Source organism: Cavia porcellus, unplaced genomic scaffold, assembly GCF_034190915.1.
Source record: "Cavia porcellus strain 051 isolate PalLab524CR breed Dunkin Hartley unplaced genomic scaffold, mCavPor4.1 scaffold_14, whole genome shotgun sequence".
Lineage (NCBI taxonomy): Eukaryota > Metazoa > Chordata > Mammalia > Rodentia > Caviidae > Cavia > Cavia porcellus.
In genome coordinates, this window is record NW_026947497.1 from 45,082,278 (window position 1) to 45,108,822 (window position 26,545).

The 26,545-nt window shown below is 42.8% G+C and overlaps 1 protein-coding gene across 2 annotated transcripts in view; it reads right to left on the reverse strand.

Annotated features, from left to right (window-relative positions):
* Gatb (glutamyl-tRNA amidotransferase subunit B) overlaps window positions 1–26,545 on the reverse strand; it is an 86,290-nt gene that overhangs the window by 42,827 nt on the left and 16,918 nt on the right. For both annotated transcript variants that reach the window (XM_003476810.5, XM_063260845.1), the window contains exons 3-5: window positions 6,625–6,738; window positions 3,486–3,684; window positions 2,936–3,058 (exon numbers count right to left, since the gene is read on the reverse strand). In XM_003476810.5, coding sequence (XP_003476858.2) covers window positions 2,936–3,058; window positions 3,486–3,684; window positions 6,625–6,738 — 436 coding nt within the window. The remainder of the gene's footprint in view (window positions 1–2,935; window positions 3,059–3,485; window positions 3,685–6,624; window positions 6,739–26,545) is intronic.

Here is a 26,545-nt window from a genome sequence, read left to right on the forward strand (position 1 = left end):
TAAAAAAAAAAAACAACAACAAACAACTTTGTTTTGTTTTGTTGCAGTGCGGGGGGTGGGATCTCACAGTATCTTACACATGCCAGGTAAGTGTTCTACCTCAGCTTATAGCTCGAGCTGAAAGTGACCAAATGTTTCTGAACATGTTTCTCTAAGCTTATTCATCCAAATGAGTGGTGATGCCACAAAAGCAATCCCATCCTTCTTACTACTGTTAATAAAAGCATTTACGCAGCACAGGCTCTCTGCCAGGCCCTGTGCTGTCCTATATACATTATTACATCTATTACCTACAATACAGCTTTAATGACAAAGCCACTAGGTATCTCTGGAATAGTCAAACTTAGCATTTCCAGAATTGAATCCTAAACTTTCTTGCCCAGAGTCACGCCTTTCATTCAGTTGCCCCAGCTCTGCCTGGTCTCTCTGAAGATTTCCTTTGCTTTCTGGTTTCTCCTTTTCTCTTTCCACACACAATTATCTAGGGCCTTCTTTTACAAGTGTGGAAAAGTTAGGGTCAGAGAAACCGAATAATCTTCCCAGGTTTCCACTCCTGGAAGTTGCAGGATGGGATCCCATCTGCTGTCTGTGACCTTGGAGTCCCAGGCACCCTGACTGCGCTGACTCCCGTCCCCCACCCCAGGCAGGTGACTAGGAGTGGCAATAACTTGAGGGAGCACTTTCTTGCCTAAAGAAAGTGTACCTGCAGTCAGACACGCCTCGCCTCAAATCCCAGCTCAGGTGCCTCTGTGAGCCTGGAGCAAATAAGTCAGCAGGCCTGAGCCTCAGCTTCCACACCTGTACGTCAGGTAGGATGCCATCTGTTTCTCAGGGATGCCGTCATGTTTGAGATGATAAAGCAGTTTTTAAAAATGCTCGGTGAACTGACAAGCACATATTCAGGCTCTGATTCACGGGGATCACTACTGAAGCTTACTAGGCCTCCTTCTGCCTACGTTCAGCTAACGCTGCTCTGAGGGCCTCAGTGGCAAATGCCATTCTCTGAGGGGGGAACTCAGGTTCCAAGTCCATGTACATCAGCAAATCTACTGGAAACTCAACAAACTGCAGCCGAGGCCAATTTATGCTTCACTCCACTAGAACTCACTGCCACTCTTTAGGGTTACCCTGGCTCCCAGGCTGCGACCTCCAGTGCCAATGCAGTGGCCTTGTAGTGCTGGAAAGAACAAGCAATGGAGTCGGGCTGATAAACACAAACAGCACTGAGAGGCCAACTCCTGCAGACCCCAGGCGGTCCACAACTCCCCCAGCATCACACAACCGCCAGAGCCGCTTGGCTGCTGTGCTGGAAGCAAAGCTGCTGGATTTGTGTTTAAAAGAAACAAAAAGTGTCACAACAAATGAGATTTAATGAGCACTCTCAGCTGTCACTGACTCATGAGTTCTTGCCATTATGGTTTATCTCTTGGTAAGGACCCAGATGGGACTATGTCTCAGCTAACAGGTGGCTTGTTTATTATTCCACAGGGTATGCAGGAATCACAGTGATTCTGAATAAGAATGGAATAATAAAAACTTTTAAAGCGATAGAGGATCAATGCTTAGGGCATTAAAGGATAACCGTCAACCTGTCCATATTTCATTTACGTTCTGTGCATAAAAAGCAGCATAAGTGAGAAATGAAAAATGGAGAATTCTCTCGCTCCCAGTCTCATTTCTATGAAGGAAACCTGTAGGCAGCTAACCTTCGTGCCGCTCACACTCACACGGCGGCATCTTTTCAGTCTTTAAAGAAGAAAACAGAAAACAAGCAAGTACTGTCTTCACATTCGACTTGCACCAGGGCTTTCATGTTATAATCTGTGGCTTGTAACACATTCTACGTGAGGAATATGGCACAACCAATTCAGAATTCTCTCTGTAACATGAAAATTCACCATGTGACATGCTAAGGGGTGTCTGCAGCACTGTAAGCTGGCAGGAAGATGACCACCTTCATCTGCGGGGCTTGCTGGGCATGCACAGTGACCTCTGCCCAGTATGTGCCACCAACCACAAAACCGTAAATTCAGAACCTAGATTCTGTGAAGATGACGGAAATGTTTAAAAAGCCTGGGAGAACAGAAAGTACAGACAGATCACGGGGGAGATTAGCTTTTAGGGGACTTGAAGACAAAAGAGCCCTGGGCAGGAACCAAGGAAGCAAAGCCATGAAGACACAACTTGACCAAGCTCATGATTCTACATACAATGTAGAAATATTTAAAAGGCTTAATCTGCTTGGGTCCCAAGAGTACAAGTGTTTCTTTGGTTTTGAGTTTCCCACTTTGTATCTACTGAATTTAAGATCCGATCTAAGGATGAAATTTTTGTTACCATAATCTTGGCTTAGAGCCAATATACTTTGGCTTCAGCTGCACATGGATGAAAATTCCATTTTTATTTATCATTTTAACTGTACAAATTTATGAGGTATGTATGATAACTTGATACAGGTAATAGCCAAATTAGGATAGTTCACATTTCATAGAGGAAAATTCTACAAAAGAAAGAAACAGATTTCCCCAAAATAGCATCTAGCTATGTTATAGAGGACTCAAAAGGTAAGAATTATTCTTGAAGAACCGTGTCTTCTTTCTGAGGAAGATTCAAGTGTTCAAATACATTACTCTGAGCATGTTTTGAATCCCCACAGTTTTGAGGTAAGAAGCTAGAGAAGCATCTAGTCCTCTGACTCACATTTGTAGGCTCAGTGTTGCTGCACTCCTGTTTATATTTGGTCTGGGGCTCAGAAAAGAGGCCAATGAAAATTCTAAAAACCAAAAAGAAGCAAGTGAGCGGGAGCAGAAATGGATGAAAACAGATGTAAACAGCTTCAATATAGAAGATGCCAGAGAGTAAAATTCAGGTGCAAAGAGACCGAGGAAGCAGACAGGAAGCAGGGACCATGGGAGGCCACTCCTCGGGCCCCTACCTGCCATGTTTGCCTTGCTGGTGCCCAGGGCTTGAAGTATCAGCTGCAGCTCCCTGACGACTGTGGCTGCCTCTTCTCCACAGGACAGGTCAGGCTCTAGGACCATTTCCAAGAGGCCGACTCCTGCCAGGAAGAGGCAGAGTCAGCTGACTGGGTCTCACCAGTGTCACCAGCAGGTAAAAACCTTAGTAAAACCCTGCATTACTGAAGGACTCTCAAAGCTGTTCTAGCCTTGACATCATTTCTCTACTTCCCTCCACTTTCTGATTCTTAACTTTGGTTCACTTGTTTTACTGTCTGTTTAAGGGTAGACAGCTATGGGGTTCATGACTGGTGGCTAAGTCTGGTCTGAAGGGTGAATCACTGGCCAGCTCGGCAGTGATCCCGGTTCAGGTCGCATACTCTCCTTGGCTCTGCCAATACTAACAGATATTTTGAGCTCCTCCTGTAAGACTTTGGTTTGGGAAAACTCTAGAAAGGAAGAGAGGTGCCTAAAATCCAAGGATTAGAGGGGCAAGAAGGAGAAGCAATGAAAATATTCCAAGCCTACCCGCCCTGTTCAAGTCAATGAGTGTCTGGGATCTCAGGTCGTCGTGCAGGCTTTTGCCACTGTCTTGCTCCAACTGGATCTGCTTGATCCTCACTGTCTTGGTGGCCATGTGACTCCGCTTATTCCCCACAAAGACTCCATATGTCAAGCTTCCTCGGACAGCTATCGGAAGCCTCTGCTGGGTGATCTGGTACCCCGCCTGCATGCAAGCACACAGAGTTACAGTCATGGGCCCATCACCAGAAACTGGGTTTCAGTGTATGATTCCTTTCAGTGGCACACAACTAGAGGCTTACTTGAAACAAAAACAACACGGCAAGAATACAAGAATGATTAGCTTACGCAACACTGCCATAATTTAAAGACATTGCTTCTGGCTCCTCCCATCACCCCCTTACTTTCCCCAAGTCCTTCACCCCCACTAATGAGACAATTACAACATAAATCCCATCTTCCTTACAAAAGTGCCATTTTTGAGAATGACAATCTCAGTGTCAGGAGCCCCCAGGAGGAGAACTTACTGTTTTCGTTGAGCTCATTAGCCCGTGCTTTCATCTCATTACTGGGCCCCTGACAGGGCCGCCTTATTAGGAAGCATTGGCTACGGGCTTTGCTCATCTCCTCCAACACCGCGGCAGCCAGCAGTCACCAGCGTGGTTACGTGGGTTTGGTTCTTCTCTTTCAGCCTGTTGTGCCGGCTGCCCTCACTGACCCAACTTCCCTGCTATTCTGGCCAGAAACTGCCCTGACACTTACACTGGGTGCCAGCACATTGGTGGCTCTGTACCTCCTAAGTGGAAAGAATTGCTTTCAAATGCACGTATGCGTCAGCACACATTAAGCACAGCAGGTTAATGCAGAGACTTGGACAAGAATGGAGGACAAAGGTTAGGTCTGCGTCTGCTCAGGGCCGAGACATGCTTCCCGCTATGGCACACTAGTGTAATTACACAACAGCTAAGGGAAGGAGGGCAAGCACAGGGGGCCAGGCCTTGTCCAGAGTCACGCACAGACCTAGAATCTCCGCAGCAGCACGCTAGCCCAGACACTCTGGCACCAAACTGGATTCCTCATCATTAGGCCAATCAGCAGTGTATTAGCTTTGCTCCATCAGAAATGCCAGTGAGCCTGTCAAGCAGCGAGCTCGATGCCCTCAAGGAGTCCTAATCCAGTAGGTGGGGAGTGGGGGGCGCGCCTGAGCATTAGATTTCTGACAAGGTCCCAGGAGATGCTGACGGTACCTTGGGACAGACCCTGAGACCTCCAGGAGGCTAACCCATTCTCTACACTGAGAGGGAAAGCCTCGATCTGCCAAACTACGCAGTGTGATCAGACTATATGGTGAATGTTTTCTTTCTTTGTTTTACAAAATATATTACATTACAGTAAGATACCATGCCATAAATTCCCCTCAGAGTATTCCCTGTCACTTTCAATACACCTATCCCATCTTTCTTACCACTTTCTGAAGTTCTCAAAGTCTTCTTTTGTGACTGTCCTTACGGAGTGTGATCATAATATGGTGAATGTGGCTGCTAAGTGTCACCCAATAGAAAAGTAGGCTCACAAAAGCATCACGACGTGTCCTCCTCTACCTTATCCACTGTGTCTGGCCCTCCGTGGCTTTTAGCTCTTTCCCAAAGTCAAAATGATGTGAAAGGTAAATGTTTTGAATCGGTGAAGGACATCATGGCAGCCATGACAGAGCAACTAAAGACACTCGTGAGGACCTCAGCACTGCTTCCGAAAGTGGCAAGAAAGAACCACAGGATAAGTGTGTTCGAAGCAGAGGTCAGTACTTTGAGAAGGATTAACGGCACTGTATCTTTTGCTGAAATGTGTTTTTAAATTCAAACACTGACTGTATTTTTCAGTCATACCTCATGAACTTTGAAGAGCACTGCCAGATAAAATACTGGATACCTTGTTAATTTAAATTTCCGATAAGCAAACACATACTTTTTTTTTAGTATAAAGACATCCCATGTAATATCTGGCAATACCAGTTGCAGATTATCTGAGTTACATATGTCAGAACAGAGGGCCATAAATAATCAAAACATCTCATTTCTGTCACATTGGTAATGCTCCTACCTTAACCCAACTGGTCATCACTCTTAAAGGATAAAAGAAATGGGAACTGGGAATGGGGCTCAGCGGTACAGTACTTTCCTACCACACACAAGGCCCTGGGTTGATCCATAACACAGGAAAAATAACAAGAGGTAAAGAAAAAAAGTTTAATTCTTTTCAACCTCCAGAGCAGAACTTGCTGAAAGGCTAGCAGCTGGAGTGGGAAAGACACCCCGACTGGAGAATCAGGGTCCTACTTGTGTTGTTTTCATTTGTTCCTGCCCTTACCTACTAAAAATCAGCTCCCTTCCATCTTTAGTTCAAGGAAAATGAAGAGAGGCGACGCTATGGCTAGTGTTTTTCTAAATCTAAAGGAGAGTCTTACTGTTAGAAGCTCAGATCAAATGACACATTATTTTGGGAAACCCATTCAACATTTCAGTTTTGTTCCAGCTTAATATTATGAAAAACTGTCTCTCATTCACCCCGATACCTCTTAAAGAAAAACATTTCTAGTTTTAAGAAAAAAGCAGGCAAATATTGAGCCTCCTGCTCAACCAATTACTGCTGTTCGTGCCTGTTTCAGGTTCATGTTTCTGCTTACTACTGTCCATTTACTTGCACCTTGGGAGATGACAGAAATGTCTCTGGAGCAGATAGCTTTCTTACAGAGGACTCTGGCTTTAACGAGAGACTCTTACAGTGTCTACAGACTAACAGTGGGCAGTAACCGCCCATCAGCCACAGGCTTTGCCTTTGTCCTAACAGACAATTAGCACTGGCCTTCACAGCTGGGCTGAGCCTAACAACACTGGTTTCTTGAGTCCCCATTCAATTATGAGCGAGCTACCAGAAGCATGAGACTAAGCAAGGCCACAGCAATCAGGACAATTGCATGCAATCTGGTGAGCATCAGGGGGCACCTGCCTTCATCAGGGCCGGGCAGTGCTTCCTGCTGAGAGAGGCCGAAACAGCAGAGGCATAGCCCTGCTCCCTCCCTCTGATGCCCCCAGGCAGGGCTGGCCCAGCTCTGAAGGTTCTGGGGGTGACCACAAAGCATACTTACAGGGAGGTCTGCATAGAAGTAGTGTTTCCTGTCGAACAAGGACTTCTTATTTATGTGGCAGTTCAGTGCCAGGCCTGTCATCACTGCGGCTTCCACGCACCTCCTGTTGAGAACCTACGGAAAAGAGAGCCACATGCAATGTCCTTTCAGGACCAGGTGCCCTCGTGGTACCGAGCTGGCCCTGTCTCAGCATCCCTGTGTGGGCAGCTCTGGCTCATAGCTAGTTGTCTGTGAATCAGGAAAGTGACATAAACAGGAACATGCATGTGGCAGGGGGCCCCAAAGGGCACTTAAAAAGCTGCCACACTGGAACCCCTTCGCCCCAATAGTTAGGGAGAGTCCTAGGGAGGTTTCTGTGGGTAAGTGCATGCATGGTCACTTCCTGTCCCCAGCCCGGGGCTGGCCGACTTCCTACAGGGGCTGAGACTGGGTGCCAGAGCCACATTCCTGACCCTTGCATTGCAGCAGCTCTTGGTGTTCCACGGTCCCCTCTGGACCACACTGACCCCTCTGGTCTATGCTGGACCAACAGAAGGCTAGGAAATGTCCCAGCCCCGAAGGACATGAGCAGTTCATAGTACCTTCCTGAGTCTGGAACTGGCTAAACAAGGACCGTTAGCATGTCAGAGGAGAAAGAGGGTCCATCCCTTCATCTCTGTGCAGGGGAGTTAATACCTGCCTCGCAAAAGACAGTGGGCAAGGCAAGTCTAGAACACCTATCTATTGTAGGGACTCCATACACAGCTCTTCTCCCCCGTGGGGAGATTAGTGAGGATGCTGCGCTTATGGATGGAATCTGTTTCTGCATTTCGTTAGAATATTTATGATGTTCTTTAGCATATCTACAGCTAATATCACACACAGGACATATATATTAGTATTTTTATCTGCTACTTACACAGATCAGGCTTTCCAGGGAAGCATATTTTACACTGCTCTATTTCAGCTTTATACCATCCCTATGAAGAAGTTAGTATTATTTCAATATTTCAGAAAAAAGAAAAACTAAGACCCAAAGAGACTAAGACACTTGCCCAGGGTGGCAAGTGATAAAGCTGGCTCTGACAGCCCCGCTGGGTGATAAGCAGAATCTCTGGGCCTCAGAGACTAGCTCTCAGGGCTGTGATGATACGAACTGACCGATAAAGCACAGATTTCAAGAGTAAACTGTATGCCAGAATGTTAGAGGAGTCTCTGTTTACAGTATAACCCCTGCTCTCACCCCCACCACCAAGGGAAACGCACACAAATCCAGCCCTGGTAACCACACTACCACCTTTCCCTCTAGGCACTCCGGTTTCAAATGGAGCCATCGCATGCATGGCTTCTATTCTGAGTTCTTCACTCGGGGCCTAATAATCCAATCAGCTCTGCAGCAAAAATGGTTTTCAAGAAGAGATGCGCACGGGGACAGGATGCACGTGGACAGGACGCTCTCATTATTGATGTTTTCACTGGCTAAGGTTTGCCATTTTGCTGAGCAGCAGATACTGCAGTACTAACAGCACTGATGGGGAAGCCTGCTAGGTCTTAGGCTGGTGACTGGGGTCACAGCACCCAGTACATGAATGTGAGGTCCTGCTCCCGAGCTGTTCTCTTCTGGGGGCTGGGCTATGGCCAGGGTTTGGTCTGCCCTGATTCTGCCTTCTCACTCCCATTGTTTTTCTAACTACAGGTTTCACTCTCGCTTTGGCTCAATTGCCCCTTTGGGGCCAACCTGCTTCCTCCTTCTGGGCCTGAAGAGAACTCAGGTCACTGTTTCTTTTGGGGGATGCATAATAAACTGCTTGTGCTTGGCACCTGGAGGGAGCGGGGAGGTGTGGGTGATCGCAGAGCCTCACTGGTCCAGGTATACAGGCATTTGAGAAACCATCAGCATCCAAAGACTAGGAATGCAGGGAAACACACAAACATTAGCACAATGCTGAATACACTTTAATCTTTTTCTGATGATTTAGAAGGCTCAAAGTACCTCAGGGTCAGAATTATAAGCATCAATCACCACCCCACTACCATCACACAGAGGGGCTAGTAAACAGAGAGTGCCAGCTAAAAGAATGCCAAGAAAAGAAAATTTATTATGATCTCAGTCAAGCTGCTTCTGACAGATGGAGGTCTGGGTCAGCATGTTCTGAGGAGAGGATGCGGAGCTGGAAAATTCAATCAGGCCGCCTTTGCTCCAAAACATTTCTTGAATGTTTATGATATTAAACATGAGAGATCTAGGGATAAAGACTCTGTCCCTGCCCTCAGCAACTCTGCAGTGTTGACACAAACCTGCCACTAGCTCCGACACACTTTTCAATCTTCCACACTAGGTTGATCCTGCTAGAAATGGCTCTTGTGGTGTTTTGTTGCCTAAAGTGCTTCAGTGGCCCCCAAATGCCCCAGGACAGAGGCCAAACTCTTACACGATCCATCCTCTCTACATCTTTGACCTCACTTCCTACTATATCCCTCCACACAGCAATGGTCCAGGTCTTCTGGACAAACATGCTCCATTCCTCTCCTTTCTGTGCCTGCCTTGTGACCTTCTACACATTTCTGTTCACATACATTCCTGCACGATTTCAGCCTCATGCAGATGTGAGCTCTTTGTTTACCCTCAAATCCCTGCAGCCTATACAGAATCTGCAAAAGCGTGCTGTTCAACTCTTGTGTGTTGAACTCAAATGCAGAGGAAGGCGATGCGTGTTATTCATGGAAGGTTTCAGAGAGGCACAAGTGATCCTTTAAAGCACTCCTTACTACTTGCTGGCCTCTACTTGTTTCTAAAGTTCTCTAAGTCACAACTGTGTGTTATGTATGTGAGGTACAATGTGGTCAAAGGTGTAACCTGAAAACTCAAAAGACTTAACTTGTCCTGAATACCACATAAGTACCAGAGATTCTTTGTAATTAATTTAAGTGACTACAAGGATCACAGGGTTATCCGGCACAGTTCTCATTGCAAGGAGACCAATGATCCTTGGTTCTCACACACAGCTTTTCAACTGGCCCCCTTGGCCCCTTCCTTGGCCTGAGGTATGAGCCGCAGCAGTGTCCACTGTGCACGGCCTGTGTGGGGAGGTCTGCACACCACATACGGCTGGCATTTAGTCTAGCAATCGGGGTAGAAACTATTTCTCTCCTCATCTTACAGAGAAGGGAGGAAGCACAGAGATTAAGATCAGCCAAGGTGACACATTTGTCTTTTTATTGTTAAGAAGTCAGATTCCCCAACCAGAGTCTCAATTACTGCACTCTATTTTGAACCTTCACGGATAAAATGTGTTAGTTTTAGCTCTCAAGACTTCTACCACCACGTAGCCACAACCCCAGAGCAGCACCTCACATCCCACTGTGAGTAACTTAAGGCCAGGGCATCGGTAACATTTTACTTTGTGCCACCTTCCAGGCCCCCAGGTCTGCTTCCAGATGCTGCACGTCCAGAGCGCAGGTTCTGCGTGCTTTTTAACTTTCTGAAAATGAGATGCCCAGACCCTGGCCTTGGGTGGGGGTGGACCTATAGATTTCCTCAATGAGCAGAGAATGTTCTCTTGCTGGGTTCCTGTGATTTATCAGCTAGGAGGTTAATTATTTTATCTCATCAGAAGACGAGAAAGCTGAGACAGGCTGACATGGGAGATGAAACAAATAAGACCGGGGATGGTCACAGTTTTCATGACTGGTAGAGAGAAACTGGGAAGACTGTGGCCTTGAAGAGGGTTTCAGGGTGGTGATGGTGAATGGGAGCAGTAAACAGTTTTTAAAAAGAATCATGCATTTGGCTTGCTTGTAAAACATGGGCAGCACTGCCACCATAATTTGTCTGAAACTTAAAATATGTCCAGTGGATAAGGTAGTGTAAACAACCCAGAAACGTGCAGGAGACCTCCATGGAGACAGGGTGACCCCAATTTAAGAAAATATTCTGGTTTGAGATTCATTTAGCCTAACCAAACACATGCTGACCTCTGCGCACGGGAGTGGACCATCATTTACTGAGAACCCCAAACACATCCAGGAAATTCTCCAAGTTCCACACGCCCTCTCCTTGATGCATCGTGACTTCCCCCTTTCTTCCCATATCCTCTGGGATTATTTAGGCCTCCAATCAAATACATCCCTTCATCAGACGCCTCTTTTGCCTCTGGTGTCTCTTCTGAGACCCTGGACCATGACTAATGTAAAGGATCAACCTGCCCTTGTGCTTCCTCTGCCTGAATTCCTACTTTACCATTCTTGGCCACCGAATGGTTGCAGTGCAAATGCTCAGCGGGATCTGCACAGCCTTGGTGATCCACCTCGCTTCCTTTGTGGTTTCCTTTTCTCTACTGTCCCAAACATAACACTATCAAGACGTAACACAGCGCTGGACGTGCTTTTCCACAAACTGCAGCTGCTGACTGTAATGCCCTTCTATCTGCTGACACCAGAGCTGGGCAGATGGCAAGACGCTCAGATGTTACCTTCTTTGTGAGTTCTTTCCCGCCACTACCCTTCCTCTCAGCTCCTGGGCACTGTCTCCATGCCAGCCGCAGCTCCCTGAAGGCAACTGAGTCATTCTGCCTTATGCTTCTTTGCCCCCCCCATTGAAACAGAACAGCAAGCTGATCACACATTATCTAAGATAAATGAACAACTTAACCTTTCTCTTATCAACACCAAAAGACTGCAAGCTATGAAAGCAAAGCTGTTCTATATGATGAATTGGTTGGGAAAAGGAAACCAGAGTACACTCAGTAGGTTCTCAACAGCAGGGCCCTACTGTCATCAGGGCTGGAGAGACAAGGCAGAAGCAGTGCACATTCAGTGCTGGGACTGGGGCCAGCAGAGGCTGCTGGAAACACAGCAGACCTGTCTCCCCAAAGCTGCAGCCATGGTGGATCCCACCACCACCAGAGATACTGGCGGAGGTAGCCCGGGGAGACTCCATAGGTTCCTGTATCTGCACTCTGCCAGGGCCTCCAGTCCGCCTGACCCAGCCAGAAGCCAGCTGACCTGGGCACTAGAAGCTGCACCAGGGGGCCCAGAGCTGAGAAAAAAATGGGCATGACTACACAGCAACTATGTGTGAGTCTTCTGAAAAACAAGTAACTCACCATCAAATGCTGCCACTCTCACGCCTGTCTAGGCAACACAGAACGGTAAATTCTGTGGACACATTTCACATATTGGCAGCTGAGAATTCTAAAATGTTACTAATTTTTAAGGAACATTTGTGACTAACTTGAACTGAGCTCTAAATCTGTATTAACACTAGGAAAAGATTTGCTAAGCAAATTAACAGAATAAAGATTACATAACCTACTTGAGTTTGTTTTTTTTTTTAAAGCATTTTCTAGATTTGAGCATTTTGTATGAAACTGCACTCATTACAAAAGAATCTATTTACGGAAGCCATCCCCTGGAACCTTTACTAGGAAATCTCTGGGGACGCGGTTCCAGGGAATGAAACTTTCAAAACAGCCTGCAATTCACACCATTTCTCGGCTCTTCCTACTTTGTTCTCAGCTGCTGAGCCCACAATGCTACACAGCACCCAAAAGGCCAGGGAGTGTCAGAACTTCCTTACAAAATGCAGATGACACGAAGGGCTGACATCCTATCTGAAAATCCAGTCAACATGATTCCTCTGGGTCACTAAAACAAAGACTATAATGTGATGTTTTCCAAAAATCCCAAACGGCAATTATTTTGTCAAATTTGTGCTATATACTTATGACAAACCTGATAATTAGGATATACCATGGTAAATGTTCTAATTTATGGAGAGAAAATAATTAAAATTTATTAAGTCAAAATAAAGCAGTAAAGGGGGCTTTTATCCTACAGCTAATCATAAATCTGTTTAAAGCATTAACTCCCTCTGATTCACATTCAAAACAAGTTATCATGTGATACATTTTTCATCACCACGGAGGAAACGGTTCCCATTCTCTCATCCTCACCCCTCTGCGCATCACTGAGTCCTTTTATTTTCACCCAAAACAAGTGGAAAACTTCTTGTGCTATAACAATTAAGCATGCCAAACCTGGTCAGTTAACGTAATAATTTAGAAGTGGAATCTCGTCCAAAATTACTATCCTTCATGAATAAATGAATTTAATGAGGGGCCAGAATGAGATAAAGAAGAATGAGCTTTATGTACACATATGTGGGTACATTCACATAAATACATTCCTTTATGCTTAAACACAGGCATTCCCGCAACAAAGGAGCAAGCATGTGCTCCATTCACTCTTTTAAGTTGCTTTTTAACAAGGGGAGAAAAACCAAGTCTTATCACACGTCCAGGTCAAAGGTGTGGTCAGCATTTTCCGCTGTCTTTCAGCTCCAAGTGGTCCTCTCGAGTCTCAGCCCACTTGTACCAATGCCATCTCCATGGTCAAGATCAAGAGGAAGAATATTTCCTTACCTAGGAGGCATCCTTCTGCCTCGGCCTACCCAGAAAGCTCAGGCAGCTACCGCCAGTGCCTATGGTCCCCACACATAAGGCTGAGACAGGCAGCCTATACAAGCCTGGCTTTGGGCACTGGCGCCATCTCTCCTGCTTCACCATGGGCTACTGGACTATGGTTGGTCTTTTGGTATATATCAGTCCTGGGCTGGTCTAACTGGGTAAGGAGTTCTCAGAGGATGCTATCTGGCTTTTTGAATTTTACTCTGAGGTTTGAAGTCAGTGGCCTAACTACTATAGCATGAGTTGCTTGAAGGAAGATTAGAAACATTTGGCAACCAGTAAACACAAGACAGGGTGGATAAGTTAACTGGTCTGTTCCTCTTCCCCTCTGCATTCCCAATAGTTATCAATCTGGCATTACTCAGCGGTGACTAACCTGACCTTGGAGCAAACTTACAATTGACAAACTAGGGCAAAAATGAGTCAGCAAGACCTGAATTGAGATCTCACACCTACTATTTAGTAGCTGTGAAACTTTGTGTGAATTATCAAAGCTCTTCTAGGCTTTGGAAATTAAATAAAGTAGCGCCACTTTGGTAGACATTTAGTAACACCAGTTTCAGAATGAAAGCGCTATTAAATGCAAGTACTCATCTCAGTTAAATTCCTGACATACAAACTTTTTAGGAGGCAACAGAATCTAACGAGAAAAGGTCTAAACAGCTCCACAGATCCATTAGTGTGGATTTACAGTCCAAGGTAAGACACAGCAGATGCTAAAATTATGAAGTATGTCAACATAATATTTCCTCCTTAAAAGATAACCAACACCTTTTGTGATAATTACCATGCTATCTCCACTGGGACCGAGACCATATTTCTTAATGTGTCAGGAAGCTCATATTGCTTCATTTTCTCTATTTTATAGTGAAGTGAAATCTTCCTGGGTAATGTTGCATGCTCGTCCCTCTCTGGAAAAAGCTTCCATTCTCAGGTGAACGAAACAAGCTTCTATCAAGCTAAGCAGTTATAAATCAGCTCACTGACCCAGCTGATACTCACATCACTGTAGCCTACCACATCCATGATTTCCTATCTTCTAAGGAAGTAGCTACTTTTGAAATTTTGTGATTTAATGGAGAAGAGATAAATGAAGGCAAGAAAGGAATGAAGTTTAAAAAAAAAAGCCACTACCCTCAACAACAGAATTATTAATTATGAATAAAATCTTGTGACGGGGTCAGGATGTTTAATGAATAAACATTTCCTTCTACTTCAACATGGAATATTTATATTTCTCTTGTTCAAAACTTTAAAAAGTACCTAAATATTAAAAAGGCTAAGACATAAAACTCCTTCCTTTTAAACTGCCCCATACTGAAACACAGTTGGTCTTTTTCTCTGAACTGCTGTAAAATTTACTGATGAGACTCTACATGGAATGATTCAATGGGAATGACCAACTATTTTTCCAGAAACACTAATTTCATGACTGAGATCCCCTAATGATCTAGCATGACATCTACTTTCTTCTATATAAAAAGATTAGTATTAAGTTGAAGAATCTGCCTACTGCTGAGAAGGAAGCAAGTGGCCTAAACCAACCAAACCCTACAGAAAAAATGCATGGAATGCTTACTACCGCCATGGATCTAGTGGAACAAGCTAGAACAAGGGCTACGGATATCAAAGCAAGTTCCTAGAGATACAGGTCATTCTATCCAAAATGCACCTGTCATGTTCCTCAATCTGGAGGAGAGAGTTTATCAAAACAGAAATCTTTTTTAAGGACGAAAACATTAGCTTTAATTTTACATGTCAAATAGGAATACACCATCTTGTTAGAGGCTTCCTGCCAAGCCATGAAATCTCAGCATTTAAAAGAGAAAGCACAAGGGAAACAGAAGCAAGACCAAACTTCCAAAGGGCAAAAATTCCTACTCTGCTTCAATAGAAAATAATATAAAATATCTGGCTTGCATGTTTAAAAACTATCAGTGCCATTAAGGAACGGGATGATGAAAAGCAAGGAAAAGGCAAGGAGAAGGACAGGAAGTGTTATGCTGTGTCTGGTCCAAAGCCTCATGCAGTCATAGGTGGGCCTTTGCAGAGGTGGCTGCATCCAGAGTGTATAACACTGGGATTGACTCATGTGCAGTGCTAGGATCAAGGAGGCTAGGATTAAGGGAGTGAGTGCTGTCCGCCCTGAGTGGCATGGATAAGATAAAAGGTATAGAAGAACTGTGGTCAACCCTTGTTGCTTTTGCCATCTTCTGAGAGCCATGACCCATTTCTTCTCTGCAATGCCTGTCATCCACTGTGCCTTGGAGCCAGCTGATTACGGACAGAAACCTCTACAAACTATGAGCTAAATAAACCTTTCCTCCTTTAATTTTGGGTGTCAGATATTAGCAAGGAAGAAAAGTAACTAAGACAAAGAGGGAGGGAGAGGAAAAGAGAAAAACAGAAAAAAAACAAAACATGAGATCATAGGGATATAACTAAATACAATGTATAACCTTTGCCTGCAGACTGGATTGGAGAGAAAATAAGGGATAATACTGAGACAAAGATGGAAATTTAGATATGAATAGTGTATCAATGTCAGTTTTCTGAGTGTGACCATTATATAGAGAGTATATTTTTCCCTAGGAGATAGATACTGAGATACTCAGTGATAAAAAGGCTATGATATCAGTCATTCTAATGAAGGATGTAGAAGACCTCTATAATGAAAACTACAGTACTCTGAAAAAGCAGATTGAAGAGGATATTAGAAAATAGAGACATATCCCTTGTTCTTGGATAGGAAGAACCAATATAGTGAGAATGGCCACACTGCCAAAACTGTTATACAGATTTAATGCAATTCCAATGAAATTCCAACAGCGTATCTCACAGAATTACAGAAGACAATCCTAAAATTCATTTGGAACCAGAAGAGACCTAGAGTAGCAAAGACAATTCTGGGCAACAAAGGCAAGGCAGGGGGCATCACAATATCTGACTTGAAATTATACCATAAAGTTACTGTGATAAAAGCACTGTGGTACTGGCAAACAAAACAAAGCAAAAAATCCCCCAAAACAAAAAATAATCTGACCCTACATCAATGGAACAGATAAGATGCAGAAACAATTCCAGACACACTTAGTCACCTTATCTTTGACAAAAGTGTTAAATACATTGGCTAGAAGAAAGACAGCCTCTTTAATAAATGGTGCTGGAAAAACTGGTGATACACATGCCAAAGATTAAAACTGGACCTATATCTTTCACCATGCACTAAACTAAACTCAAATGGATCAAAGATCTAAATATGAAAACAGAAACATTAAATCTTCTGGAAGATAAAATAGGTAAAACTTTTGAAGACAATGGTGTAGGCAAAGACTTTATGAACAAAATCCTGAGTGCACAGGAACTATTACAAAGAATCAACAACTGGGATCTCATCTTGAGAGCTTGTTTGGAGGTTCTAGCAGGGGAGCATAGCTACTCCTATACCCTTGACCGAGGAAGGTCCTCCTCTATGGGGGTGGTCATCCTCTTCGACTGAGCGTTGAAGCTTTGGAAGAGATGCACATGGATTGTTGAGGGAAAAAGGAGACACCCGCCTAGCCAGTCAGATCAGCCAAATCAACCCTGGCGATCAATGGGGTGACAGATGTCGCAGTCAGATCACCCTCACATCCGGATCTCATCTTATTAAAAAGTTTTTACACATCACGGAAACCACTAATAAAATGAAGAGACAACCCACAGTCTGGGATAAAATGTTTGCCAGCTCTTTCTTAGACAAAGGATCACTACAGAGAACATATAAAGAACTTAAAAATAATCAGACCTCCCAAATTTAAAAGTCCAACCCATAAATGGGCATCTGAGATGAACACATACTTCTCAGATGAAGAAATACAAACAGCAAATAACTACATGAAAAAATGTTCAACGTCACTGGTCATTTGAGAGATGCAAATGAAAACAACAGTGAGATTCCATCTCACACCAAAAAGAATAGCTGTCATCAAGAAATCAACCAATAACAAACGCTAGAGAGGCTATGGAGAAATGTAACCCTTCTCTACTGTTGGTGGAAGTGCAGACTGGTGCAATCACTGTGAAAAATCACTGTGAGATTCCTCAAAAAGCTAGTAGTGGAGTTCCCACTTGACCCAGATATTCCCCTACTGAGTATCTTCTCAGAAGAATTAAAAACATCATACCACAATTTATGTGCACCCATGTTTAGAGCAGCACAATTTGTAATACCCAGATCTTGGAAATAACCCAAATGTCCCACAACCGAGGAATGAATAAAAAGGATGTGGTCTTTTTATACAATGGAGTCCTACTTAGCCATAAAGAAGGACAACCAAGAGACTGTTATAGGTAAATGGATGTAACCTGAGACTATACTCATAAATGAAATAAACGACACACACGTGTAAACATTGCCTCCCTAGTGTGAGACACTAAAAAAGTAAATAAGATCCAAAATGTACAACAGATACTGTAAAATGGGAAGAAATTTTAAAAGAAAGAGAAACTAATATGGGAAAATGGAGAAAAGAAAGGGAAAAGCCAAAAAAAAGTTAATTAAAAATATATATGAATGATAGTTAAAATAGTTATACTATGAATTTCTCTTAATGCCTTGAGAAGGAAGATTTGTGCTAATATTGTTTAAACAAGTAAATGCTTAAATCATGTACTCTGAGTAACAAATTTAAGGATAACAATATGTAATATATTAACCATTGCTATTCCTCTATTACCTTGTTTTGAAATTTTGTTTTATCTTTTTTCTCTTTAAAATTAAAAGCAAAAGGCTATGATGTCTATAAGTTACTCTCAGAGGGCTCATCCAAAAGAGGGACACTCAACATCCAGAATCAATAATCACTGTACTATCGCTTCTACTTTTCTTAAGTCTGAATTTGTTCTAAATTAAAAATGCAAAGAAGGGGAGAGGAGGAGCCAATTCTCCCACCTGTGAGGATGGTGAAATGTGAGATCCTTCCACACAAACTCAAAGAACACATTAACTACAAAGAGGGGACACAGAGCCCAGAGGGGTAGGTGCCACCTCACAATCCACTCAGGTACTGGAAGCTTCCATTCACTGTTGCTAAAAATCGCTGAAGACAAGAAAATATTCTACATTGTAATTTAATCTATCTGTCTGTCTGTCTATCTAATTTGCTTATGTTACAATGAACTCAAGGGACATAGTAAGTAGGTAATGTGTTTATTAGGTACACATAATGTGTGTAGGTAATGAAGTATGGTGCAACTTTCTTAGAAACGTGTAAAAAAGATCTGCGAACAGAAAATTCTGTAATAAAGTATCCATATTAAATAAAGCCCACATACAAACACCATACAATCAATTAAATCTTTTCTGATTGACGATATCTTTAACTTTCCCCAGAATTGTTTGTTTTATTTTCTATTAATGCTCCCATTCTTTTGACGCACTATGCAGATTTCTCAATGAGTGCTTCTCTAAAAGAAGCTACGATTGAAAACATTCCAGTGATTGCTGCGCTGCTGTGAATACAGACACCACTTGCATTCTTTCAAGAGACCGTTGAAACGGTCCGTTTCAATGGGTAACAGGACCGTTACCTGTTTACTGCCTCCCTTTCCTGCCCATCCCAACTGGCCACTGTGAAACGCAGGAATCTGTGTTTGTATTTCAATGATGGATAAACATGAGTATTATAACAATACTAAATAGAACTTACATGCCACTTTCAAGTTTTTAAAGTGCTTTCATGTTATACCCCAAGTTCTCGGTAGAGATATAAAACAGAAGAGAATAAGCAATAAGTTATGAGTAAATAAGCCAGCTAGCTGCCTGTGATAAGTAAACAAATGTGATGAGTGACTCCTGGCATCTTAAAGGTTTACAAAAATCTGTAAAGGAAAAACTCCCTAGTTATGTTTTGTTGAAGATGAATAATTAGCAAATATTGCAGAAAGAAATGCAGTCTGGTGTTTTATGCTAAGCGTGGGAACCAGGCAATTCTCACTTCTATTTTCAGCCGAGCTTCTGACCTCCCTGTGTCCTTGGGTAAATCAATCAGGCCCTCAGTTTCCTCATCTTTCAACTGTGGGTGGAGCCCCATCCTGTTCACGGTGTGTGTGTGTGGGGGGGGGCAGCTATGAGTTGGCAAATATCACTGAAAATTCAAACCACGGTTGACAACCTCAGACTCCTGCCTGTCTGTGTCCCCTGTGAGGAAGCCTGACATGCAGAGCATGACAAAGACTCTTAATTGATTACGCTTCTTGCTTCTATACTTGTGAAAGGAGGTTCATGCATCAAAATCTGGAATAAAATTATGTAAGGCTCTGGGAACATCAATGTATTTTGACTGGTGGTTCACGTGCCTGCCCAGCTCCAGTTTTTACTGTAACAATACACCCAGAAATGGAAGGCTGGGGAGCACCGGGCTCACCACCAGGACCTCTGCCGTGAGGAACAGAGGAACAGAGTGCTCTGCTGAAGGGCCCAGCCTGCCCGTCTGCTTCTGCCAGAATCCCTAAGCCCACGCTTGTCTTGGGAATGCCAACAGCAAAGTGAATTCCTGCCAAGATTTGAAAAAAGAACTAAGAGAAAAAATTCCCCAAGATGCTGCAGTAAAAAAGATGGCCAATTCCTCCTTCACTTGTCAAATACTAAATGTGAAGCAGAGAAGATGTAAACATGGTCGACTAAGCGAGGCCCATCCCAAAGGCCTCCGATGGTCAACTGGGGTGGGCTTTGCTTAGTCTTACAGACCACAATGACATTTGGTGTGGACAGACAACCCCATAGATTCCCCCACCCATGTGTCCTTCCAGACATGCCAACAGCCCTAAAACTGGCTTGGGGCTTTCTCTTTTTGAGAATTCAGGCGACCCCCACTCCCACAGCCGTAAGATCCTATGTGGCAGAACTCTGCTACACTGTATTCTCTTACCCCCAAAAAGGGACTGACAGTTCTGACAGGAAACTTGGGAAAAGGAACTGGACCTGCACAGGTCAGCCACCTCAGCTGAGCCGTTCTATTACGGGACTCTCATCTACATTGCCAGAACAAAGCCTGCAGTTCTTTTTGATCAGTGCTCCCAGAGAGGTGGGTGCATTCTGGCCAGCTCTGGTCATCTGATAAGTTCTGTACAGAACCAAGCTCTTCTTCACAAATGGAAGGCCAGCAACTCAGGGGAACTGAGGTCAACTTAGGCAAAAAATATCACACAGAAACCATTTGGATACACATCAATTGCCTCTGCCAGTCAAGCTTTATTATCAGTAATAAAGTTTATGTGTTTGCCTCCACCTGTCTGATTTCTATTTTGATTTCTCAATTGGTTGAGTCAAGATGGAAAGGGGTATTATTTTTATTGGGTCCTAAAACTGGACCATATTTCCCTAGAAATTCTTTGCTCATATTCGTAAAACCCATCTGGAAGCCCCCACAGCATCACAATGAAGCTGTAAAGCAGAAGAACCCAAGAGGGCAGCTCTGTGTCTAGGTATGGCATTCCTGGGAGGAGCAAGCTTTTCTAGGTCTGTTGCATTTTTTTAAGTTCTAGAACTGTTGTTGGAAGAAAAATGAATGGTACCCAGCTGCATGATTTCAGGCTGCATTTTGTTATAGGCTTCTAGTATAAATCACCAGAACAAAGCCTGTATGAACTACCAGAACGGCGGGACAGAAATAGTGCCACAGAACACTGTGAGGTGCTTAAAAAAACTGCTACATATTTATATCAACAAAAGGCCCCTAAGCTTTTCAACTCCCAGGTAACTTTGATGCTATGTTTATACTGTATTTTCTATCCACTGACACCACCTCCTCCAACAATACAGATTTTTTTGTGGGATATGTAAGATTCATTTTGAAAATTAAAGAGTCTAGGTATGGCACTACCTGTGCCAACAAGGGTTTGTTATTTTTGTACTCAGTGTCTTACCCAAGGGCATATGTTAAGTGGCAAAGAAAACAATAAGGATATGTGGAAACTGGGAAAAGGCCCTTCCTAAATACCACACTGCAGGTTTCCTGCTAAGGAATGGGCTGGGAAGATAAGCCTGGAGATGTTTTACTATCAAAAAGACGAGCACAGAATTCCCAGCAACACAGGGAAGCCTGAGAGTATTCTGATATCCAGGAGATCTACCTGGGGACAAGGCCAAATCAGGTTCCAAAGTCCTCACTACCTCTTCCCATTAGCATCAGCTACCCCTCTCACTGTATGGTATTATTTTTTGTTATTCACTGAGTGGAATTACGTGACAACATCATTTTCACACAGAGGCTACGGGAACAATTCATTAAGGATAAGACTTTTCCTAAATGGTCCCTGCTATAGTTTAGGTATAACATGTCTTCCATCCAAAGGCCTGGGGGTTAAAGGCCTGTCCTCAGCTTAGTCTTACTGGAAAGTGGCAGAATCATTAAGAGGTGGGGCTTTGGGGAATGTTAGGTCCCTGGGATGTGCTTCTCTCACTCCTTGGCTGCCCTGAGGTCAATGGTCTTCCCCCACTATCTGTTCCTGCCATGATGTTCTGCTCTGCCACAGCCCCAAAACATGGTCAAGTGAACATGAACTGGAATCTCTAATAAAACTATGAGCCAAAATAATCCTTTTCTCTCTTTAAGTTGATATTTTCAGGTACTTTGTTATAGTACTACAAAGATGGCCAACACAGTCACCTTTAAATGCAATATGTGAATATATATACCCTGGCATGTCTAGAGAATGCGGCAAGGGCAAAAATGAGATGAGCTAGGCAGTGCACAGATCTCTGCTTTGGCTGATACAAAGAACCACAATTCATACAAAACAATGAAGAACTGCAGTAGCTAAAAAAGAGCAAGGGAAGGGACTGGGGGTTTAGTTCAGCGGCTTATATAAGCACCTGCCTGGCAAGCATGAGGTCATGAGTTCGATCCCCAAAAACAAACAAAAAAAGTGGGTGGGGGGCAAAGGGAAAGGAAGCCAAATGGAGATGAAATGGTGCGTTTTTTGCTCCATCTTGAGTCTCGGAGTGACCCATACTCATAGCCATGGCTACAGCTCCAGTTACATGGTAAGTCCTCTGTCCCCTTCTGCACAGTTTCAACCTTAGTTAAGTCTCAGGCCAGACTTTGGGAAAAAGAGAAAAGAAAAAAGCCTGCCCTAAAAACTGACAGTCTGCTCTCCGGCAGGCTTAAAGAGAATTTCCTAAGTCTGTGGTCTGGGAATCCCCAGGCTGAAAGAGAAACATGGGATACGCACCTTAGAACTAAATCACGGGGGCAAAACCAACAAAATAAGTCTGTGGACCTCCCCATTCCGGCTGTGCTCGGAGAACTGTGGAGTTTCCAGCAAGCAGGCGGGCGCACACTACCCCTGGAGTCCAGCCTATTTGGGACTCCTGCACTGTCTAGGTGCAGAGGAAGGGCTGGGCGGATCTGGGGCACCTGCATCCGACTCCTTGTGTGTCTGGAGGACTGTGGATATCTCAGCAAGCAGGCGAACATCACCAGTTCCAGAGGCCCCACGGCCTGCGGTAAGGACCCAGTGCACTCTGCCCCAAGCCCAGACTGTTTGGGCCCCTCCAGGCTTCTGGGTGCAGTGAAGTGGATAAGTGGGTTTGAGGCATCTACATCCGCCTCCCCATTCCGGCTGCACTTGGAGAACTGTGGAGCTTCCAGCAAGCAGGCAGGTGCATAGTGTCCCTGGAGCCCAGCTTATCTGGAACTATGAAGTTCTAAAAGGCAGAAGAGGGCCATTGGTTCTAGAGGCACAGTGGCTTGGGGGAACTGGGTGCCAGAGTCCCAGGAGCTGCGAACATAGAAGTGGATTTCCAACAGACCCTGAGGAAGCTTTCAAATAACACTTGAAACACAGAAATATAGGAAAATGACAAAATGAAAGACCAAATTATAACCTCAAACCTCCATCCCATCTCAAGAAACGCTAGGAGCGATGTATATAGAAGAAAATATATGCCATTCACCTCAAAAATCTGACATAATAGCTACTGAAATTAAAAAGCAACTCCAGTAAGCTTTACAGGAATTCAAACTCGAAATAATCTCCCAGGTAAAAGAAGAAATGATAAAAGAAATGAAAGAGATTCTGAATATATTTAAAGAAAACACAGTTAAAAAATTGGAGGCACTAAACAAAAATAGAATCCCTAGATGAGCAATATAAGAAACAAATATACATAATGCAGATGCACAGAGATATACAGGAAATAAAAAACTCCACTGAAAACTGTAAAAACCGCCCAATGAAAGTGAAGATAGAATTTCAGACCTTGAAGACAGGATTACAGCTGGTGAACAGGAAAGGAAAGATCTTTTAAAAATAACAACGAATCAGGAAATAACAATTCAACAACTGCAAGATGATGCAAAGAAAAATAACATAAGATTGATAGGGATTAATGAAAAAGAAGGGGACAACATAAAGGATGTCAAGAGGATATTTAGAGAAGTAATAGCTGAAAATTTCCCAAGCATGAGATCAGAAACCGACACCAGGATTAGTGAAGCCTATAGAACTCCAAATAGTCATAACCAAAATAAAACTATACCCAGACATATAATAATCACCATCCCAGAAATCCAACACAAGAATAGATTATTAAAAGCTGTCAGAGAGAAAAGACAGATCACTTATAAAGGAAAACCTATCAGAATCACAGCAGACTTCTCAGCACAAACAATAAAGTCAAGAAGAGCATGGAGTGAAGTATTCCAGATCCTAAAGCAAAATGATGTCCAGCCTAAACTGATGTACCCTGCAAAACTATCATTCAAAATTGATGGTGAAATACAATACTTCCATGACAAAGAACAGCTGAAGAACTTCACAAACACCAAGCCAACCCTGCAAAAAATATCGACAGTTTAGATACACAAAGGAAAAAAACACTAAGCAAAGCAGATAATTAAACAGAACAGAAAGATAAAGATGCAACAGCAGAGAGATAACATGTCAACAACCAGTTATAACCATTAATATAAATGGTCTCAATGCACCAATCAAAAGAAACAGACTAGCAGAATGGATCAAGAAACAAAATCCAACCATATGCTGTTTACAGGAAACCCATCTAACCCAGAAGGATACTCACAGACTGAAAGTCAAAGGATGGAAAACAATACTTCATGCAGCAGGAATCCAAAAAAAAGCAGGAGTAGCCATGCTGTTTGAACTTTAAATCAACAATGACCATAAAGGACAAAGAAAGTCACTACATACTCGTTAGGGGAAAACTCCAAGAGGAAGAGATAACTATTTTAAATATATATGCACCAAACTCCAGAGCACCCAGTTATATAAAACAACTATTAAAAGAAATGAAAACTCAAATTATCAGTAACACAACTGTAACAGCAGACCTTAATATGCCATTGACACCAAGGGACAGATCAACCAGACAGAAAATGAGCAAAGAAATAACAGAACTGAATCACACCTGCAAACAAATGGACTTGATAGACATATACAGAATGTTCCACCCAACAACATCAGAATACACATTCTTCTCAGCAGTACATGGGTCATTCTCTAAAATAGACCATATATTAGCTCACAGAACATATTTAAACAAATGCAAAACAGTCGAAATCATCCCTTGCATGTTATTGGATCATAGCACTCTGAAATTAGAAATTAATGATAAAAGATACTGCAAAAATCCCACAACACATGGAAACTGAATAACACACTCTTGAATAATCAGTGGTCACAGAAGAAATTAAACAATACCTACAGGAAAATGAAAATGCAGATACAACTTACCGGAATCTGTGGGATGCAATGAAAGCCGTCCTCAGAGGAAAATTTATTGCACTGAGTTCCCACATCAGGAAAACAGAATGAATACAAATAAATAACCTGATGCTACACCTCAAACAGCTAGAAAAAGAAGAGCAAGTCAAGCCCAAAGCCAAAAGAAGAGAGGAAATTAGAAAAATCAAAGCAGAAATCAATGCAATAGAGACTAAGAAAACAATCCAAAGAATCAACAAATCAAAGTTGGTTATTTGAAAGAATAAATAAAATCGATAAGCCCCTAGCCAACCTTATTTTAAAAAGGGAAGAAAAAGCTCAAATTCATACAATAAGAAATGAAAGAGGTGAAATCACTACATACTCTACAGAAATACAGAAGATCATCAACACCTCTTTCGAAAACCTCTACTCTCAAAGGTTTGATAACACAGAAGAAATAGACAGATTCTTAGAACCATATGAAGTACCAAAGCTAGATCAAGAGGATGTAAAACTGCTGAATAACCCAATCTCTGTTAATGAAACTGAAAATGTAATTAAGTCCTTACCTACAAAGAAGAGCCCAGGCCCAGATGGATTCACTGCAGAATTCTACAAGAAATACAAGGAAGACCTAATACTGACACTCCTCAAACTATTCAATGAAATTGAAAGGGAAGCAATCCTTCCTAAGTCATTCCTGGAAGCAAATATTACTGTAGTACCAAAACCTGAGAAAGACCCAACTGAAAAAGAGAACTATAGACCGATCTCCCTAATGAACACAGATGCAAAATCCTCAATAAAATATTGGCAAATAGGATGCAGCAAATCATCAAGATTATACACCATGACCAAGTGGGATTCATCCCAGGAATGCAGGGATGGTTCAACATACATAAATCAATAAATGTAGTCCAACATATTAATAAAGCCAAAAGTAAGAATCACATGATCATTTCTATAGATGCAGAAAAAGCCTTCGATAAGGTCCAACATTCATTCATGATAAGAACTTTACAGAAATTGGAATAGATGGTCTTTACCTCAATATAATAAAGGCCATTTATGACAAACCAACAGCCAGCATCATATTAAATGGCCAAAAACTGAAAGCCTTTATTTTAAAATCAGGCACAAGACAAGGATGTCCTTTATCACCACTCCTATTTAATATAGTACTGGAAGTACTAGCCAGAGCAATTAGACAAGAGAGAAAAATAAAAGGGGTAAAGATAGGAAAAGAAGTTAAATTGTCATTGTTCGCAGATGACATGATACTCTACATAGAAAACCCCTTAAACTCCATTGAAAGACTCTTAGATATAATAAATAAATTCAGTAATGTCGCTGGATACAAAATCAATACTCAGAAATCAATAGCATTCCTATACACTAACAACAAAATCACAGAGAGGGAAATAAGAGAAACCACACTCTTCACACTAGCAAGCAAAAAAATGAAATATTTAGGAATTACTCACGAAAGAAGTGAAAGACCTATACAGGGAAAATTATAATACACTGAAAAAAGAAATTGAAGATGATCTCAGAAAATGGAAAGACATCCCTTGCTCATGGATAGGAAGAACAAACATTGTGAAAATGGCCATTCTCCCAAAACTGTTATACAGATTCAATGCAATCCCAATAAAAATACCATCAACATACCTTATAAATCTAGAGAAATCACTCCTAAAATTCATCTGGAACCAGAAGAGACCTAGAATAGCAAAGGCAATTCTAAGCAGCAAAGGCAAGGC